The following is a 13,044-nucleotide window of genomic DNA, read 5'->3' on the forward strand; positions in this document are numbered from 1 at the left end:
GTCAAGTTCACTCACTCCATCCACAGCTATTACATACCTGCTCAAGCCAAACTAGGGGTGTGTTGAAATAATAAAGGCCTCCAGGCTCTTCCTTTGGGGCTCATTGAGTATTTCATGGCACTTGACAATTTATCAAGCGCTTTCCTGTGGATCATCTCATGGGGCTCATGTCTACAAAGTAAGCATGACTGCCATTTGACGTTGGTGACAGTGAGTGTCTGACAAATCAGGGATCTTGTTTCAGATCACTCAGATAGCAAGTGGTATGGGCAAAATGAGGACTTAAGTCTTTGTACTCTAAATCCTGTTCTTTCTTCGGAAACCAGTGCTGCTCACCTTTAACTTTCTTATGAAACACTCATAGCTCTTGTCAACCTGCAGACACTGTTCCTGCAGGTCTGGGGGAGGGGGCCTGAGAATCAGCATTTCTAACAAGCTCCAGGTCCTGTTGCTGCTGCTGATCTGTGGACTACACTTTAAGTATCAGGGCTCTAAACTAGATCCTTGCTGTCTCATCTGACTCCAATCATCCCATGTCTTAAAGCCACTGGGGCCCAGAGGAAATAAGTATGTTGAGTTTGGCCCTTAATCTTGTTGGAGATAAAATTCAAAATAAATGCACAAAAACCCAACTGAGCTCAGCCATGCACACTGGATCACTAAGGGTCCTGACCTTTAAGATTTCTACCTCTAGAAACTGAGACCACTGTAACTAAAAGAATATGACATGAGATCATCAGGCTCAAAGTGCAGCATTGCCAATTCCATCCATGCAACTTTGATAAAGTTATTTACCCTCTCTGAGGCTGGGAAAGGTTCGTTTGGAAGATGGAGGAGGTGTTAACACCACTTGAATACATGGTAGAAAAGTTTAATGAGGCGAGATCTACTTATTCCTAAAATGGGTCTTTTCAAGGCAGTTAATGTGATCTGCTGTCACTTAAGCCAAAACAGGGTAACCCCTAAGGTATGCACAGCACAAGACAAAATATTTCCTGCAGGGCCTCTGCCTATACAATGAACTTCTTTTTTTATTTTTTATTTTTTATTTTTTGGGGGATGGAGTCTTGCTCTGTCACCCAGGACAATGAACTTCTTTTTTAAAAAATGTTTTACAGAATTCATAGGCTCATGTGAAATATAGTTACTTATTAATGAAGATTGAGAATAATAGGTGGAAAAGAGGTACTTATTTAGTTGTTTTTTAATTAAATCAGTGCAGAAGAAGATACTTCCTAGTGTCCAGGCACAATCTCCTCCTATTCAGATTCAAGAACCATCTCTCCATGTTCTTTTTTATCAGGTGAACCATTCCTTGTTAATTTCACATGTCTGCTGCAAGGAAAAAATAGCAACAATTATTCCTTACAGTACCATGGTTCCTTCCTAACCTGTTTGCTTTGAAACAATATAGATCTTCACCGAGTTGCTGTCTCCTAACTCTATTAATGCTGATTACAGCATTACTTAACAGCTGCATCATCCTTGTGCCCTCCACAAATACCAGCTTCCAATGACTCTAAGAGGTTGCCACTGAGCTTTGTTAATAACGACCACAAATCCAAGTCTTACCCAATGTATGCAGAGCAAGCCTATGATGATTAATGTTCTGTGTGTGTTAAATTTACTGTTCCAAATTGTATGGGTTAAAAAGTAGAACAACACATCTTCCCACCATGTCTTGTTTTGAACTCTGTAGATTGCAATTGCTGCATTTATAGAATGTGATTGCTTTTAGTGTTGACTGGCCTCTGCCTTCCACATAACTACCACAGGGAGCATAGGTGAGGTTTTATGGCCAGAGGAAGACGTATGAGAGGTCCCTTTAGTGCAAGCCGTGTTCATCCCTTGCCTCGTGTGCCATAGGACTGACCTGGGAGGGCAAGACTTTATCATTTCATCTGAGGCAGGAGAGGACATGTGAGTCCCTGTGGTGATACAGAGCAGTGGTCTAGGGAGCCCGTGGAGGAGACAGGTGTGACTGCTCCTGACACCTGATATGGAACCTATGGAGGAGATGGGGTAGCCAACCCAGATGTCAGAGTTGGGGGCCCAACATTCTTAGAAATTGTTTCTCTACATGAATGGTAGAGAATACGTACATGGCTTACATGTGTCACTAAGCTTAGGGTCTGCAGGGGACTCTGCAGCCAGAGCTACATTGTCCTATATCTGCTGTGAGAATTACCCCAAATCAAGGTGTCAGCACTATTCTGGCTGCAGAACCTCATACAGTTATACCCACAGTGGGAGCAGTCAACTTCTTGGTCACTTTCCTGGAAGCAAGGTGGCCGATTGACCCCACATGTGAATATTTGCAATTAGAAGTTTGGAAAGTGCCCTGAACAGGAGGAACATAGACTGGGTCCATGGGAATTCCCACTCGGCTCAAACACCCCACCAGACTCATCTGAGGCACAGATGAAGGTACTTAAATATTTTCTAGCATGTTGTTCCAAAGCAATGGGACTTCTGAAGGTAAGGCCAGGGCAGGGGTTACCTTCTCCGACTCTAATGATTTTAGGGCTGTGTAATGGCAGGAATGGGTTAGAGAGGTCAGAGGCTTAGCTCTGGACTTCTCTTGGCATCCTAGGCCAGCCTTGGCACCAGGGAGATAGAAGCTCCATGCACGGCCTGGGAGTGGTGGGGAACCCCTCTCCTCTGAATGTCTGTTCTCTGCTAGTAGCAAAGTAGACACTTAGAAACTAAAGGGACATGGGCCCCCTTTTAACAGCCTGCGGAGGTTAGGAGTGAAGCAGGCTCTGGGCAGTGATGGATTGATTAGGAAGGGACTTTAGCCTCTGCACAGCCCAGGTGTGGGTGATTCCCTAGCACAGGGTAGGCTGATGGGAACCCTCAGCTAGGCCTGCTGTACCCAGAAACCACCCCTGAGTGGTGAGCAAGGGCCCACAGGCTGCAGGGAAGTAGAATTTCTCCTTAAGCAGAATAAACTTCCTGTCCATTTGGATAACCATCTGATGAACAAGAAGACAGTTTCCATTCTTGAGGAGCTCCAAATCAGATGGGAGTGGTGGAGGGGAGGGAGGGAAAAATTTTAACAACAACAACAATAATAGACCAATGGAATAGAGAGGGAGGGGAGAACTAAGCATGTATTATGTGGTCACCACTATTGCCAAGCCTTATGTGACCTCAGTCCTTCATTTAGTTTTCCCAATAACCCAGGAGGTGCTTTCACTAGTCTCATTTTACAGATGAGAAAATTGAGCTCAGCAAAATTTCAGTAACTTCCCCAAAGCCACACAGCTAATAAATGATGCAGTCAAAATTAGAACACAGTTTTGTTTCTTAATCACTGTCTGTTTACATTTCTTATTTGGTTTTGTTTTGTTTCTTTTCCATGCTCCATTGCCTCCCTTACTGTACCTGACCCACCAGAAACATATATTTGGAATGCAATGTTAGTAGAGATTGTATGTATAAGGTAGGAAGAAAACAGAGGAAGAAAAATAGAAATGCATCCAGAAGACAGGGAAGTTGAGCTGTGAAAGAAGGTTGGGGTTTTGGAGAGAAAATATTGGGAAATATTTATAAGAACAAAAATAAGATGTTTGCCCACCTGTTTGTTTTTTAATGGGTAGTTTCTTTTGCAAAGAAAAAAAGACTTTGCATTGCTTCATCAGTTTAGATTATTAGAGGTCTATAAAACATGAACCATGTGGCAAAATATAAAAGAACAGTGAATATAAAGTTAGAATGCCCAGCCCAGCCCTCCTACCTTGGGGAAGTCACTTTACCTCCACCCATTTATAAAATGAGAATAAAAATTATCTGTGCAACTCACATAGAGTTAAATTACCTCATGGGGTATAATAACATCAAGTTATTTAAAAGTGTCAATCTGGCCGGGCATGGTGGCTCACACCTGTAATCCCAGCACTTTGAGATGGAGGCAGGCGGATCATGAGGTCAGGAGTTAGAGAACAGCCTGGCCAACATGGTGAAACCCCGTCTCTACTAAAAATACAAAATAAGCCAGGTGTGGTGGCACACACCTGTAGTCTCAGCTACTTGGGAGGCTGAGGCAGGAGAATTGCTTATACCCAGGAGGCGGAGGTTGCAGTGAGCTGAGATTGTGCCACTGCACACGAGCCTGGGTGACAGAGCTCAACTCTGTCTCAAAAAAAAACCAAAAAAAACAACAAAAAAAAGTCAATCTAACAGCCTAAATATACTGAAATACAACTTTGTTCTTTACTGAAGCCTCATTAAAAGATAAAGAATCCCATTCATACCTTATAAAACTTATAAACTTCTTTCCCAATTTCTCTATTATTATCCCCACCAAAGAACAGCTGCCTTCAATCTCTAGTGTTTCCTCCCTCAAAATTCCAACACTCTCTCAAAACAACCTCCTTTCCTCTCCTCTCCTCCTCTCCGCTTCTCTTCTCTCCTCTCCTGTCCCCTTCTCTGGTTACCCTTCCTTCCTTCCTCCCTCCTTCCCTCCCTCCTATACTTCTCTCCTTCTACCTTACACACATTGTCTGGTAAAACAACCTAGGCTGCCAGATTTCTCCAGTTCTCTGCCTCACCTATGATCACAGACATCATGAGAAAAGGATCAAGCACTGGACAAGCTAATGGAGACCTTTTTTCAAAAGACCAAGCATAGAGGAGATAGGGAATATATACATGTTACTGTGTTTTATCCCTGTCACATAGATATCACGCTAGGCTGTTGTGAAGGGCAGATGACATTATGCTACCAAATGCTCCCACCAGGAAGGGATATTGATTATTCTTTCCTCCTATGTGATGACCTTTCAGCACACTTTTCTCCGTTGTGCTTTGTTTTAAGAGTTCCATACTTCAATTTGTATTTGAAAAAATGCCTATAACTATTACGTCAGAGAGGAAAAATACCTTTTCCTTTATCCTCCTAGGTTCATATCTGGAGATCAGCGAATTAAATTGATGACAGGCAGATTAATAGGAGAAAAATTTATTGATGCATGCTATATATACATACACATGAGGTGCTCAGTGATTAGTAAGTCAAAGGGGTGGTTAAAATTTGGGGCGAATACACCTAACTTAGTAGGGGGAAGGAAGGAGGGGGAAAAGGCTCCAATGGGAAGGATATGTGGGTTTCTTTAGGAAAGACAAATGGGTTTTTAAAAGAACAAATGAGAGATAAGAAAGTTTGTGATAATATCTGCCTATGCAGACACCATTAGTCTTTTTATCCACTTTAGGGCCATAAAACTCCTCCAGGAAGAGAACTGGGGTAAGTTTTATTTGTATTTTTTCTTCTGAGAGTGGATTTGGTCTGAAGTAGGAATTTATAAAAGCTTTATTTTCCAAAAGTTGTTGCTTTCAGTCATACAAGGGAAACTCCAAGAAGGCTTCTTTCTGCATCTGTCTTCAAATCTCAGATGTCTTCAGCTTAATATAATCATTATATTAATGACATCAAGAGACAGAATAAAAAGATATGTCTGAACTTATCCTTTTTGAAAAAGAAAGTTTGAGTGTATGATAGTACAAGAATATAAAGATATCAAAATCATGATGATGGTTCATGAATTACCAAGTGAGAGATGTTATCCCCAGCCTGTTATGAAAGAATGCCTTGATAGAACAATCTGAATTAACATCTTGACACCTGACTGGGGCTGCACCTGAGACAGATGGTGAGGCCTGAGCTGTCTCTCCTTTGCTCTTAGAGAAGAAAAGGCAATCATGAGTCTTCTCTCTAGCAAGGACAACACCCAGGACCACTCTTTTCAGATCCTATGCAACTTTCAAGTCTTGCAGCCTCCAGTGTCCCTTCCTCTGAATTAACACAATAACATTCTTGCTTTTATTGGATTTTCTGACACATTAATCCCCCACATCTGACTTACTGGATAGGTAGAATCTGCCATACGTAAGCCAACTATACTGGGTGATTATAAAGCTGTGGGAGATTAGAATTCACCCTGGGATTCTTTGAAGAGATCTCAATGTTGATGAGTTATAAACATCCTCCTTTTCTTTCCAGCTAATTACTGAAGTGCTATCACTTCTTTGATAAGATACTGACAATGATTGTGGCTGTGGACCTAATTAGGAAGCTCCCCAAATATTTCATGTTGTCCAGGGATGCCATGTTATTCTTCTAGTCTGTGTCAACACGGCAGGGTATAAAAAGCAATGCTACTAGTTCCAACCTCCCTATTGATGGGGACATCTTGGTTTCATCATCAAAAAGAATACAGAAATTTTTCAGTCCTCAATTCTTAAGACCAGAACTGTCTTTTAAATGAAACTATCACATCACCTCTTAGGATTTCTAAGTTTCTTGTTTTCTGTTTTCTTTTGCCACTTCTGGAAATTTTGCTGAGGAGTTTGTAATTTCTTAAACACAGAGGCCATAGCAATAAGGACTTTAAACTCATGATAAAAAATACATTTAAAATACACACATATTGCCAGATTGGTTTTGTTTGTTTGTTTGTCTTGAGACAGTGTTTCACTCTGTCGCCCAGGCTGGAGTGCAGTGGCATAATCATGGCTCACTGCAGCCTTGGACTTCTGGGCTCAAGCCATCCTGCCTCCTCAGCCTCCTGAGTAGCTGGGAATTACAGTCATATGCCACCACGCCTGGCTATTTTTTTAAAAAAAATATTTGTAGAGATGGGATTCCACTATGTTGCCCAGGCTAGTCTCGAACTCCTGGGGTCAATCTTCCCACCTCAGCTTCCCAAAGTGCTGGGATTACAGGTGTGACCCATGCTGTGCCTGGCTTTTTAAATTTCCTCTTCTTCTTCTTCTTCTTCTTCTTCTTCTTCTTCTTCTTCTTCTTCTTCTTCTTCTTCTTCTTCTTCTTCTTCTTCTTCTTCTTCTTATTTTAAATCTTACTTTGGTTTATTTAGAAAACTGATTGTTTTCCAGGCAATAGAAAATATTTTTTTTTCATCTTTGACTTAGGGCATTGTCTTTACTCACCTGTACATTTTTTAGAAAAGTTGCAAGGTTTTATAGTTGGCCTAGTTCTTCATAAATATCTTTCAGGCAAAATTCAGATGTACTAATGAAATACCAAATACTCCATTATCTGACATTTGGAGAAAAGGATAAAATACATACATTTCTGAGCAACATTTTTGGAAAAGTTACTCTTGGTGACTGAATTTTAATCACCAGTTTAGAGACTTCAGTTTTTCCATCCTGGTCCTGAAGACCCAGAAAATATTCCTAGTAAGCTGCACTGCATCACATTTTTCTGAGTCTTTGTATTTTCTAAAGGACTTCTACATGTATTATAATATTTAGGTGTCACACAGGGTGACCAAGGTACCAGTTTGTCCAGGACTGTCCTAATTTAGCACTGAAAGTCTTGTGACCCAGGAAACCCTTCAGTCCTGGGCAAATTGGGATGGTTTTTACTGTAGCACAGCAGCCTCATGAAATAGAGAGGGAAGAGTTTATGCCCATTTTGTATATTTAAAAAATGAGGTAACGTAAGGTTTTATATCACTTCCCCAAAGTCACAGAATATGTCTTTTTACTATAATCCAGTTATTTCTCTACTGAAATCTACACTATTCTTCTTTCTTTGGGGCTCTGGGCTCTTCACGGGCAGGAATTTTATTACTTATCTTGTATCCCTGCCCTGGGACAGCTCCAGGGTCTGAGGAGGCTCTCCACAAATGTGTCCACACGTCTGTTGAAAGAAACATAAGGTTAAAATATTGGGGATAAGGGTTTTTCTTTCTAAGGCCTACAGTATAATTAATGGAGATCAAAGTGAAACACTACAAAAAAAAAAACTGAAATGAAGGGAAAAGCCGTCATCCAGATTGGTCTTCATCTCGCCTCTCCTACCAGAGGACTCCACCGTCTGGCTGCTGCATTTCTTACAAGAGCTATCATCAACCTCTTCTAGATGTTGTGTTTTTAATTATCCATGTTAAATATATCAAATCCAGTCACCTGTGTCTTCAGAATTTCTCTCATTTCACATCCACATGTCCATTCTTACTGCTGAATTCTCATATGAGACCTTACTTCCCACCCTCCCTCCATTTCTGCCTTCATTTCCTCTCCTTTCCAGACTCATCTTCCTAAAATCTTCCTCTGCTATGTCACTCTCCTACTCATGAGCTCACAATGGCTCCCTATTGCTTGCTAACCAGTTGAGATTGTCTTCTTGTCACCCAAACTCCCTAAAAATTTCCTCCTGACCTACTTGATTTTACTTCCCACTCCTCCTGAAGTAAGCCTTCTATCTAAATCAAGACTCTTCCTCTCAATACTCTTACCCTGCCTCCGAGCTTGAAATATTTATGAAGCATCTGACAGATAGTTGGAAAAATAGATATAAGACCAGAGAGAGTAGGAGCTAGCTCTACTCTGAGTGGCGAGTACTTGAGGTCATTGGAGTAGATGAGGTCACCCAGGTCAAGTGTCTAAACCACAGCTCACAAAGAAGTAGCCTTTGTTCTCAGTTCAATTTTTATTAGGCCCCACAAATAATGTTAAAAAGAAACATTGAAGTAGTTGGCAATGTTTTCAAACATGGCCTTTTATATAGAAAACACATTTCCAGCTTCTTTTGAAAGAGTTTTAGATCTTGGTCACCTGTGGCCTGTCCCCTCACCTGGCCACAATTAGCTGGACATGGTTTGTATTTGAAGTAAAATCTATGACCATCGAGTTCACATGAAGTCTCCTTTCCTCTTCATCTTCTCTACTTGAATCTGTGACCCTTTGTGTAAAAGAAGTAGAAGAGAGAAGAAAGGTGGAAAGAGAAGTCAAAGAAAAAGGGAAAGGAAGAGAGAGAAAAGGAGAAAACGGTAATGGAGAAGCACAGAAAGAAGTGAAGAAACCCAAAAAAAAAGTAGAGTGTACAGGCTTTACTGCAAAGCTCAGAGTCTGAAGGAAGGAATCAGATACTTAAACTGGGCCAGGAGTAAAATTCCACCAAAAAAGAAAAAGAATAATCACATCCAAGAAGACATTGAAACACATGGTCAAAGGCTGAGAGGGTATGAAATCAGAGCCCATCTGAAATGCACACCTCCCATTACCTTTGTCTCCACCTGTGAAAGCTTCGGGCATGTCAGGCATCAATTTGCGTATCAGTGCCTGCCATTAGCAGTATGCTCTGTCTTTCATTCCTGTACATAACACTCACTCACTGTCAAAACCAACGCCTTCACACCAGGCCTTTCCCTTTGTCCACATGCTGGCCTGCTGTGACCACAGTCAGAAAATCAGATCTGCTTAGATGAGGGTAAAAATCAAATCTGCAATGGAAATACTGTCCCCTCCACTGTCCACTCAGGTGGCTTCTCCAATTATGTCAGTAACTTTCCTTCCCAGGAGGTGAGTTTCAGAGCGTCATGGCTGCCAGTCATGTCCACACATACCATGCAATATTTCAAGATGCTCACAGCCTCCAAATCTAGGTTTTCTGTGACACTTCAGATGTTTGGAAGTTTCAGAAAAGTGTCAAGAAGGCAAGTGATTTGGACTATACAATGTACAGGTGCAACAAGGCGATGCTATCAGACAAACCAAGAGTTAAGACATAAAATAAATCCTGCTTCAAGATAAAGTGGAAGAATGGCTGGGCTCTCTAACTCGGGTTTCTCGGCACAAAGCCTTCATTAAATAAATCCCTATGAAATGATGGACTGGATGAGTAGAATTGCAAACTGGATATGCTGCCTACTGTTGAAGAGATAAACAGAGTTTTCATCACCTATTTTATCCTCTAAATGATATAGTTTGTCATTTTCGACAACCTCTGACAAGCTCTCTTATTAGCCTAACAGGAATAATCTTGATAAACAAGTAAATATGGTTCCATCCTTTTGGGCTGTTTGCCCCAAATCTGGATTCATTGATCCGAGCTCACGCTTAGATGAGAGGCGCCGACTGTTGTAATCTACATGTAATAGGCATTATGAGATTTAAGAAAAATAGCTCAGCTGCAGTTGAGTCAGTTTAGGACAGATCATTATAAAATTCCATTATCGCTGCTACAAGTTGGACTATTTGTCATCACAGAAGAGATGACAAGCTCAGAAATACTACATTTGTTATTATCAGATGATAAATGATATTCCATTAAAGCTGCAATACATCATCGGCAAAACTGCAAAGAAGATATCAAACCTATCAGGACTTGACTTATAATTTAATTTTCAAAAGCTGTCAACTAAAATTCCAAAGGCTAAGCATTTTCATTTTTAAAGTTCATCTTATTTATTTTCCTCATCTGTTAGTCTAATTTTGGTGATATGGCAAAAATAACTGATTATGTGCAATGTATAACTCTCTTCTTTTGATTAGGTAATATATCAGGTGTCACTTAGGTATTAAAAATTAAATGACAGATAATAAAACAAGAGAGTTCCATAAAACACATCTTATTTTGATTTACTCACATTTTGAAATATATCAGCAAAGGACAGGTCAATATTTGTTAAAAGCACACACATGCAGCAAAAAAGCATATTTATCGATTATTAAGCACTCTTTCATGCCATCTGTGGGGAGCTGAACATGATTTTCTATTTGGTGTTTATAAAATCTTTTCACAGATGGACAACTATTCTTTAGTTCAATTCTATAAATCATAATCACATATTTCTTCTATATGTGCAAGTGCCCATGTTTCTTTGTTATTTTCATCACTACCAAAATTAAGCACTCAAATGCTGACTGGGACAGGAACAATCCTTATCAATTTTTACTGGCACGAACATAAAGACACAACCTTTCAACATATGTGTGTCTTTCTCACACCCATAGACTTGTAGACATATTTGAAATTATTTGTGGACCACTTGAGACTAGCTATAGGAATAGAATCAGCACATCTGGGAGCTGGAGGGCAACTTTGAGATCACCTGAAAGGCTGAGAGAAGGAAAAGAACTTGCCCAAAGTCACACAGCAAGTAAGTAAAAATGACTGGAGAAGAAGACATGATCTTGGACGCCTATTCTAATTTATTTGCTGTAACACCATGCTGATTTTCAGAGTCTTATAAAAAATGTGATGCTTATTACTCAGTTTTTGGCTAAAACTCTGGCTTATAGTTGGTACTCCTTAACGATTTTTTAATAAATTGGACATACAAATGGATGGATGGATGGATGGGTGGGTGGATGGATGGATGAATGAATAATTGCCTACTTCTCTAATCCACCATATGAAGGTGAAGGTCTCGTTCATGTAAATAAAAACTCTGGAGCCTAACCCAATCCCACCTTTTAAAAATGTAGAATGTAAGATATTTTCCACAGAAACTGTGCCCACTGCCTCTCAGGTCTTGTAGAGACACGGGGGTACTCTAAAAAAGAAAGGGGAGTCTCTTTGCCCAACACTGAGCCGATCACAAATACATGGCTTCAAACCACAAAGGGAAGTAAAGGAGCTGGTGCTCAGAGGCACCTTCTACTGCTCAGGGATTGTAACACAACCACATGTCCAAATAGGTAAAGCTGCATTTACATCTCATTGGCCCTGTGAGCCACTGGGGACACCACACATCTGTGACACAACAGTGTACAGGCAAAATGAAAAAAAGAAGGGAAATAGAGTGAGTTTTCCAAGAACCAAATGAATTCAATTCAAAGGACTCCTTCTTCCCCTCCTCTTCCTCCTCCTCCTCTCCTTCTTCTTCCTCCTCCTCTTCTTCTTTCTTCCTTCTTCTTGCTGTTCTTCTCCTCTTTTTCCTCTCCTCCTGCTCCTTCTCCTTCTTTCCTATGGTACAATATACATAATATAAAATTCACTATTTTAACCATTTTTTAAGAATTCATTGACATTAATTACATTTTCAGTGCTGTGCAACCATTGTTACTATTTTCAAAACTTCTCATCGTGCCAAGCAGAAATTTTGCACCTATTAAGCATTAACTCCTCATTTCCCACTCTCCCAAGTCCCTGAGAACCTTGAATCTATTTTCTGTCTCTATGAATCTGCCTATTTCATATATTTCATAGAGGTGAGATTATATATTTGCTCTTTTGCGAAAAGGACTGTCTTCTTGACTATTAAACTGATACATATTTGTTGCAAATACATGAAGCAATATATTAATTTAGAGTAACAAATAAATTTCTTAAACTTATTTTTCACCCCTCCCTCCAGCCCATCCCTTCTCTTCAGATGTTACCTCTGACAACAGTCGTGTGTGTTCTTCCCTGTGTTTTTCTAGGCTTGGACACCTAAGTTGTATCATGACTTCTAGAATAGGCTCTGGAATCAGACTACCTGAATGTATGATGCTGGGAAAGTTATTTAACCTCTTTAAACCTCAATTTCTGCATTTATAAAATGGCATGGACAACAGTACCACTCTCTCAGCATTGTGAGCATGAAAGGAGATAAGGGTTTTTTGTTTTTTTTTTTTAACATTTTGTTTTTGTTGTGTTTTTTTTGTGAGACAGAATCTTGCTTTGTCACCCAGGTTGGAATGCTGTGGTGAGGTCTCGGCTCACTGCAATCTCCCTCTCCCGGGTTCAAGCGATTCTCCTGCCTCAGCCTCCCGAGCCCCTGGAACTACAGGCTCATGCCACTACACGGACTAATTTTGTATTTTTATTTTTAGTAGAGACAAGGTTTCACCATGTTGGCCAGGCTGATCTCAAACTCCTGACTTCAGGTGATCCATCCGCCTCAGACTTCCAAAGTACTGGGATTACAGGCATGAGTCATCGTACCCAGCCGAGATAAGGGTTTTAAAAGCACTTTGCACAGTGCCAGGTAAACACTAATAACTTATCAAATGGTAACTGTGTATTATATGGAACTTTGGTTTTTAAAAGCAAAAATGTGATCACATTATTCGTGCTGTTCTCCATCTTGCTTTTAAAACTCCTTCCTTACTGGCACATGTTCGCCCACCTCATGCTTTCTTAACTGCTGTATAATCTTAAATCTCTATAGTTTGTTTGCAAATACATCCTTCGGGTATTTTAATTTTATTTTATAAAATTACTGGAGCTTGGCATTCTGGAGCCAGTGGTGTTTCCAGGTGGGTCAACACAACTTGAGGACTCTAAAAAATGATGACAAAAAG

At 40.3% G+C, this 13,044-nt stretch overlaps 1 protein-coding gene across 1 annotated transcript in view; it reads right to left on the reverse strand.

Moving 5' to 3' along the window:
* Positions 1 to 12,946: 12,946 nt before the first annotated feature.
* Positions 12,947 to 13,044, reverse strand: part of C20H16orf97 (chromosome 20 C16orf97 homolog) — a 57,047-nt gene continuing 56,949 nt past the window's right edge. Inside the window, 1 exon segment of the mRNA XM_010354769.2 lies at positions 12,947 to 13,023. Coding sequence (XP_010353071.2) covers positions 12,947 to 13,023 — 77 coding nt within the window.

The sequence above is a fragment of the Rhinopithecus roxellana genome, chromosome 20 (genome assembly GCF_007565055.1).
Source record: "Rhinopithecus roxellana isolate Shanxi Qingling chromosome 20, ASM756505v1, whole genome shotgun sequence".
Lineage (NCBI taxonomy): Eukaryota > Metazoa > Chordata > Mammalia > Primates > Cercopithecidae > Rhinopithecus > Rhinopithecus roxellana.